Source organism: Nelumbo nucifera, chromosome 3, assembly GCF_055504915.1.
Source record: "Nelumbo nucifera cultivar China Antique chromosome 3, China Antique-T2T, whole genome shotgun sequence".
NCBI classification, from domain to species: domain Eukaryota; kingdom Viridiplantae; phylum Streptophyta; class Magnoliopsida; order Proteales; family Nelumbonaceae; genus Nelumbo; species Nelumbo nucifera.
The window spans coordinates 55,580,479-55,588,383 of record NC_142651.1 but is presented as its reverse complement, the minus strand read 5'-3'; the positions used below and the strand labels follow the sequence as shown (position 1 = coordinate 55,588,383).

The window sequence follows — 7,905 nt, the reverse complement described above, 5'->3', positions numbered from 1 at the left end:
AAATATTGTTAATTTAATTTAATTTTGGTAACTATTAATTTAATGAATATTGTTAATAAATCATATTCATAAATTTAATAGTTACTGTTATAATAAAAATAACTAAATAATATTATTAAAACTATCATTACTAATTATTTAATAAAATATTATAATTACTTACTATTATTGATAAATGCTGTTAATAATTAAATATTTAAATAATGTTAATAAAAATCAGAAAAAATAATGTTTGTCTTTTTGCTTATTGAATTTCTTTGGTTTAAGTTTTTGGGTTTTGTGCTTTAAAGATTGTTACATAGTGTTAGTTAAAAATGCTATTAGCATTTAGCTTAATGATTTGCTTTAAGTTTCTAAATATCAACATGGGTCGATACGCCCTATGTCGGTGCTTTTTTTTATGTTTTACTTTTTTTTTTCAAAATTGGTTCGGAGGGGCCGGTTTGAGGCTTGGCTACCCTTTGAACCAGTGGCTAACCCAATACAACCCCTATAGAGGCATATCGGGAAGCCACCAGCACGATACGTATCGACTGATACGGGCCGATATGTGTCGATACTTTGAACATTGAATTTCTTTGGTTTACATTTATAGATTTTGTGCTTTGAAGATTGTTACATATTGTAAGTTAAAAATATTGTTATTTGATTTTTTTTTTGAAATTTGATAACTGTTATACCTAAAATTGTCAAATAATGTAACAATAACAACTATCAAATAATTATAAAAATTATCGAATATAAATGAAAAGAAATTACCATTATTAGGCATAAATTACCAATATTTATAAAAATTACTAAAAATAAATCAAAAGAAATTATCACAAATTAGTAGACTTTAGGATGATAATTACTTGAAATTATCAAATGGTAATAGAATTTGGTGGGGCCAGGCACTGAGGTTGCACATGTGAACCATCAAACGGTTCAAAAACAAGGGTAGGATGTAGGCAATCATGGCTTCCAAGCACACGAACTGCACGTGAACTGGGAGCTGCCACAGAAGTCGGACCGAGAGCGTGCACATAAAAGCATTGGAATGGAACAACAGGCATTTAAGACGCCCCCATCGGCCTTCGCTTTGGTTACTTCTAGTACAATTTATTCTTACTGTGCACAACCACAGAAAAACATGGAACTCGATAGGAACAAGGTTGATGGAATTTGAATATAACGGCTATATATTTGTATATAAACCATGTGATGTAATAAACTCCGACCAAGATATCTCGTGAAAGCAAGATCAGCGCCCAGAGCTTCAGCTCCTCAACAAAGAAACTCTCCCCAACAAAGGATCCCCGTGATGAAGAGCCCTTAAACCTCACGAGTTTCATCTTCTTCTCCCAGAAATGCTTCCAAGAACTCGTTTTCAAATTCTCACCCATCACCTTCAAATACCCCTGCAACTCATTCCCAAGCACATGCAGTTTAACCAAGCCACACAAGTCTTTATCTTTCCATGGAAACCAAACAAATTTTCTTCTTCTTCACCTTCTTCCACTACTTAGTTTCCCTTCATGCCTCTGATCTCCAGACCTACATTGTTCAGTTACACCCACATGGGATGCTCAACTCAGCCTTCAGTACAAGGCTGGAGTGGCATCTCTCATTCCTCGACCGAATCGTTGCTTCAGAAGATACCCCGTCTTCCCGCCTTCTCTACTCGTACCATTCTATCATGGAAGGTTTCGCAGCTCGTCTCTCGCAGTCTGAATATGAAGCCCTGAGAAGCATGCACCATGTCATTGCAATTCGACCCGATCATGTTTTCCAGTTACAGACCACTTACTCCTACAAGTTCTTAGGACTAAGCCCCACAGAAGATGGTTCTTGGTTGCGGTCAGGCTTCGGTCGTGGTACAGTCATAGGGGTACTTGACACTGGAGTGTGGCCTGAGAGTCCGAGCTTCAATGATCATCTGATGCCTCCAGTGCCCAAGAAGTGGAAGGGGATCTGCCAAGAGGGAGAGAACTTCAACTCTTCCAACTGCAACCGCAAGCTCATAGGTGCCCGGTTCTATACTAAAGGGCACATGACATCTTCACCTCTCCCAAAACCAACTGAAGTAACAGAATACATATCCCCACGCGACTCACACGGCCACGGCACCCACACATCATCGACGGCAGCAGGAGCTTCTGTCCCAATGGCAAATGTGCTAGGAAATGCTGCAGGCGTGGCTCGAGGTATGGCGCCCGGGGCCCATGTTGCAATATATAAAGTCTGTTGGTTCAATGGCTGTTATAGCTCAGACATTCTAGCAGCAATGGACGATGCAATTAGAGATGGAGTTGATGTCCTCTCCCTCTCTCTAGGCGGCTTTCCAATACCACTTTTTGATGACAGCATTGCAATAGGCAGCTTTAGAGCTATGGCAAGGGGTATTCTGGTAGTTTGCGCAGCTGGTAACAACGGTCCAATCCCAAGTTCAGTTGCCAATGAGGCTCCTTGGATAACAACTGTCGGTGCCAGTACACTTGACCGGAGATTTCCGGCCATTGTGCGGCTTGGCAATGGTCAATTCCTCTATGGAGAGTCTCTGTATCCAGGAGACCAGTTGCCCAACAGTGAGCAAGAGCTTGAGCTGGTGTATGTGACTGGCGGGGATAAGGGGAGTGAACTTTGCTTCAAAGACTCCCTCCCAAGAGCTCAAGTCCGTGGGAAAATGGTAGTTTGTGACAGAGGTGCCAATGGAAGGGCCGAAAAGGGACAAGTTGTGAAGGAATCTGGCGGTGCTGCGATGATTGTAGCAAATACGGAGCTCAACCTGGAGGAGAATTCAGTTGATGTTCATGTCTTGCCAGCAACACTGATTGGCTATACAGAAGCTTTACAATTGAAGAGTTACATAAACTCTACAAGGAGACCCAGAGCTCGAATTTTATTCGGAGGAACAGTGATTGGGAAAAGCAGAGCACCAGCAGTTGCTCAGTTTTCATCGAGAGGGCCAAGTTTAACCAATCCTTCAATCATCAAGCCAGACATTATTGCTCCTGGAGTAAACATCATTGCTGCCTGGCCTCAAAACTTGGGTCCCTCAGGCCTACCAGAAGATTCAAGGAGAGTGAATTTCACTGTTTTGTCAGGGACATCCATGGCTTGTCCTCACGTGAGTGGGATTGCTGCTCTGGTACGTTCTCTTCACCCTGACTGGAGCCCTGCAGCAGTTAAATCTGCAATCATGACAACAGCTGAGGTGACAGACCATTGGGGAAAGCCAATCATGGACGGAGAAAAACCAGCACAAGTGTTAGCAATTGGAGCTGGACATGTAAACCCTGATAGAGCAATTGACCCAGGGTTGGTCTACGATATCAGGGCAAGTGAATATGTAACTCATCTCTGCACTCTTGGATACACAAGTTCACAGATTTTCACCATCACTCACATGAATGTGAGTTGCCATGAAATCATGGCGAAGAGCAGGGGTTTCAGCCTTAATTACCCCTCCATGTCTGTGACTTTCAAGGCTGGGAAAACAATGAAGATGATAAGAAGGCGACTAACAAATGTGGGTTCCCCTAATTCCACTTACTCAGTGGAGATTATGGCACCTCCAGGGGTCAAAGTAATAGTTAAACCACAACATTTGACATTCAATCATGTATACCACAGTTTGACATACAATGTCTGGTTTATATCCAAGAAGGGACCAGAGAAGCTCACATACGCAGAAGGATACTTGACATGGGTACATACTCAACTCAGCCATCACAGGGTAAGAAGCCCAATTTCAGTTACTTGGACAAACAAGCAGCAGTAGTAAGAGTAAGAAATCCTTTGGCAATAGTATTGTCTAAGGTGACATTGATGGTTTATCTGAATTCAGTTTGTATTATTGGCTCTAGTAGAATTACATATAGGAGACAAAAGTGAAGCTTCTTTATCGTTCGATAGAGGGAAAAGTCAAGTCACTGTCATATTAAGTTCTAGAAAATGTATTGTGTTCCTATTATTCAATATTGGATTTATTTGAATCTTCAAATAGTCAAATTGATTGTTTCAAACCACCAGTACTGAATGCCCGGCATATTCCACTCTTCATTTAATGGAATACTCTAACCAAATTCTCATTATATCAGACATAGAATAAGATGGGGAAGTACAGGTTTTGAGTGTCAGAATTCTTCAATGCATAAAATCTATTACCTAACTTGTCTGGTACTAAGTTGCAAAATATTTGGAAGATAAGAAAATAAATGTCCCTTAAAAGGCCACATATAATGCTCTCATATAAGTAGTCTCATTTCACTTAGATTTACAAATTAGCCAGGCTTGCATCTTATTCTTATATAGCACACGTAAGCATTACTGCACAATGCTAAACAAAGTGAAGCCATATTTTCAGGAACAATGAGATTTTGAGAATTTCCATGTCCAAAAGTTATGCAATACCACACCCTAGGAGTAACTGTTTTGAACTAGCATTTTCTTAACACGCAACGTTGGTGCACTACTTTATATATAGCAAGACCAAAGAAATTTCATCAATTTAATAGAACCAAGAAGAGCCTTGTTGTTAATATCTCTAACAGGAAGGAAAAAATAAAAAAGCAACATACAAGACTTGCTACACCGAAATCAAATACAAGCAGCAATTAATTTCATTGCTGCATCCCTGGTCCGGGTGTCCCTGTCCCCATAGCAGAATAGACCTGTTAACTCCACTTCTTGCTAAGTTGCCAGCTAAGGCATTGACAGATCTGGGTACCCACTTGAATGAGATATTCAAGTGCGAGCCAATGCTCTAGCTTCTCTAATGGCGCACTATTTTATATTGCTCTGATTAATATGAAAACCAGCTAGTGCTGAAATTGAGAGATGAGCATGATTTTTTCCACTCTGTAGTCTGTATATATATAAAAACTGCTTTTAGAAACGAATTGAACATTACCAAAACAGGCAACTGATTAAAACATAGTACTTGAATTGAAGTTACATTGCCAGTAGCCAAGATTATCAAATTTCAGGTAAGCCAATTACAAAAGCTACAAACCGGTAAATGAAAATAGAGGGCAGACAAGGGGGAAGGATGTACATTGCCTCATTTTTTGATGAACTGCAATCCGTTCTCATTTGAGTATCTCTCCATGAACCTCATGAACCTGTCCCATTCTCGAGGACTCCGCATTACATATTTTGCCTCTATTCTTGCTGGTTTTCCATTAACAAATTTGGCGCTAACATCAACTGACTGAAGAACACCTTCTTCATCAATCATGTAAAATCCAGTGATGTCACCAAGCTCACTAGAGGAATCAAATACAGATGGTTGTTCAAAAGTGAATATCGCCATACCATTTGTTCCATCTCTTGATTTGGTTAGCCTTACATCTGGTATTGTCTGCTCATCAGTTCCTTGGATGAACTGAATTGATGGCCTGACCATCATTTTTATTACTCCAGATGTTTGGGAACTTCCTCTTAATGAGGCCCACCGTAGATGGGGTAGCTGCAGTGATTGGCCACTGAAGGAGGAATGCACACTCCGACAAACCCCAGGTAAAGAAACCAAACCTGCACAGGTTAAAAGAGATTTGGAATTTATTTGGAACAGCAGGAACCAAACAATTTTCCCCAGATTATGTACTCCCGTCTGCTAAAAAATTCTTTTCCCTGGTTTAAGGTTAGTACTAATGTTATTCCTAAAGTAAATATCACAACATACAACTAGTCTCACTTCAAACGGATTGATTGCTGTTGGAAATTTCATAAAAACTATGTTGCAACATAAATCAAAAGGAGGCTATACTTAAACAAGCACATCTGGATTAATATCTGGGGACATTTTGGAACCAAAATGATGGGATTTGCCAGCAAAGTCTCTGGAAATGCATACATTTTTGTTTGGACTTATTAGCAGGTAGACCTGAGGGATGAAAGTTTTCAAAAGATCTTCGAAGAATAAAAACAAGACAAACAGAAATAGTGACTCAGGGTGGCAATTCAACAGAAATCTGCAAGACATACAATTTGAAACCAACCAATAGCATTAAGTCTGGTTAAAAACAGTTAAAATATACTTAATATGAATTTCAAGCTCTATTAACATTTTACATATTGATTATATAAAAATGGCAAATGTATACACCAGAAACTTTGTTAAGGAAACAACTCATAGTAACAAGATCAAGAACACACACACACACAAAAAGAAAAAAGAAAAGAAAAGAAAAGAAAAACAATGCAACAGGTGTACTGACAGACACCATGGCATGGTCAAAGTACAAACATTTTCCCTTCACAAAATCATCATCACATGATACTAACTTTTTGGTGAAAACATCCAGTGTAAACTCAATTTAAGAAAAAAAAGTGACACATCCAAGCAAAAGAATTCATTTGCAGAAAACAGTATTACAAAACATCTTTGAATCGATTAATCAGGTGCCTGCACCCAATACAATAAAACAGAAACTATTACAGGGCCTCTTATCCTCAGAGTACTCAAATGCAAGAAATAACTCAATTCATCAAAGAAGAAATATGAAAATCACTAGGGAAGGACAAAAGCAAGACGAACTGATGAAGTAATGAGCTGATGAACCCCCTTTCCAGCACCAGCTGATGAGATAGTGCAGCTTCCCCAAAACCTTAAGACTAGTTTCCACAGTTAAACTTCCAACTACATGGATTGTTCAGACATTTTAACCTATGGTTATTTATGAACATGACAAACCACCAAATAAGAGAAAATAAAGCTGCCTTAACAATTTCTCATGACAATAAATAACATTTTCCCAAGTTTCATTATTATTTACCCCCCACATTCTTTGTATCAAAGCCATTGCCTTCCACAGTGTCATTATTCAACTATATATATATATTATATAAGTACTAGAGTTTGATGGAATGAAGAAAACAATTGAAAAATATATATATAAATAGCTATACGTTTCTCATCTGGATCCATATCTTAGTTGGCCAGCTGGTGTTCTAACTTCAACTAGTGAATTGTTCCAGATATCATATCTAATAAAACAAATCCTCCCACCAGGAAAACCGTACTTTCTCAATTTAAAAACTCAGGAAGCATCATGGATTAACCAAAATCATGAACTCCACTTTTAGCCCAGCACTATTTCCTACATCCTCATCAACTTCCAACTATCCTGTCCTCATCAATCGCTAGAAATATCATACATATCTCCTACATTCTTATGAATTCATCTGCAATTATACCAAAACAAAAAAGATGGCTTCTTCGTGTAAGATGCCAAGAAAAGAAGAGGTAAATTCCCAAGTTTGCAGAATAGAAAAACACCCATCTCCAAATAAGCATTGCTCCATATATCTAGCCAAGTAATTACGGTCGAATTTTTACAAAATAGATAAACCCAGTAATCAGCACTGATCATTTGTTTGTCTGAATTTAAAGAAAGCAAGAAATTTACCTGAAGGAAAACGTTGCTGGTGTGAACAGTGGGAAATCGGAGAGGATAATGCAAGGAACTGAAGCGTAGCCATTGAGAGTATGTGTGCCTGTGTAGGAAGAGAGGGAGGGAGAGGGAATAAAAGGGGAGACGGAGGATTACATGTGGAGGGAAGAGAAGTACTGGGTTGGAGATTTTAATGTGATGTGGTGTAAGAAGGAGAACCATTCATCGCTTATTTCTCAAAAGCTTAATTGAGGCAGCGTTTGGCATGCATGCAGAAGAGCCATGCTTTTTGTGATTCTAAGAATCACTTCTAGTTTGGATGTACGAAAATCATTAGAACTAAATCACTTTCAGTGAAGCTCATTATAATATGATAACTAAGAAGTGATTTTATAGATCTGAAAACAATAACTCAAAGCTTGTTCCTCAAATAGTGAATCTTTGGAGCAGAGTTCTAATCAATAACAGCCTAAGATGATGGATTGATGGATAGATAAAGCTGGGGCTCCACCCTAGAATTCATTTG

General features: G+C 38.7%; 2 protein-coding genes across 5 annotated transcripts; one reads left to right on the top strand and one right to left on the bottom strand.

Annotated features, from left to right (window-relative positions):
- Positions 1 to 397: 397 nt before the first annotated feature.
- On the top strand, positions 398 to 3,993 carry SDD1 (Subtilase family protein). Its single transcript, XM_010264163.3, has one exon. The coding sequence runs from the start codon at positions 1,460 to 1,462 to the stop codon at positions 3,761 to 3,763; it is 2,304 nt and encodes a 767-aa protein (XP_010262465.1). The 5' UTR covers positions 398 to 1,459; the 3' UTR covers positions 3,764 to 3,993.
- PSB28 (photosystem II reaction center PSB28 protein) lies at positions 3,035 to 7,561 on the bottom strand. 4 transcript variants are annotated; one of them, XM_019198341.2, is made up of 3 exons: positions 7,395 to 7,560; positions 5,039 to 5,517; positions 3,035 to 3,173 (listed from the first exon to the last, which is right to left on the bottom strand). In XM_019198341.2, exons 1-2 carry the CDS (start codon positions 7,465 to 7,467, stop codon positions 5,045 to 5,047), a joined length of 546 nt encoding a protein of 181 aa, XP_019053886.1. In that variant the 5' UTR covers positions 7,468 to 7,560; the 3' UTR covers positions 3,035 to 3,173; positions 5,039 to 5,044. The 4 variants fall into 4 exon arrangements, with proteins under 4 accessions (XP_019053886.1, XP_019053887.1, XP_010262462.1 ...); XM_019198342.2 differs by having other exon boundaries at positions 3,141 to 3,158; positions 7,395 to 7,561; XM_010264160.3 differs by lacking the exon at positions 3,035 to 3,173 and adding an exon at positions 4,466 to 4,849.
- Positions 7,562 to 7,905: the final 344 nt, after the last annotated feature.

Bases quoted from the DNA above. Each gene is read 5' to 3' on its own strand.
- SDD1 (XM_010264163.3), top strand. From the start codon at position 1,460: ATGGAAACCAAACAAATTTTCTTCTTCTTCACCTTCTTCCACTACTTA.
- PSB28 (XM_019198342.2), bottom strand. From the start codon at position 7,467: ATGGCTACGCTTCAGTTCCTTGCATTATCCTCTCCGATTTCCCACTGT. The intron at 5,518-7,394 runs GTAAATTTCTTG...TAACCTGTGCAG, and splicing joins CCAGCAACGTTTTCCTTCAG to GTTTGGTTTCTTTACCTGGG.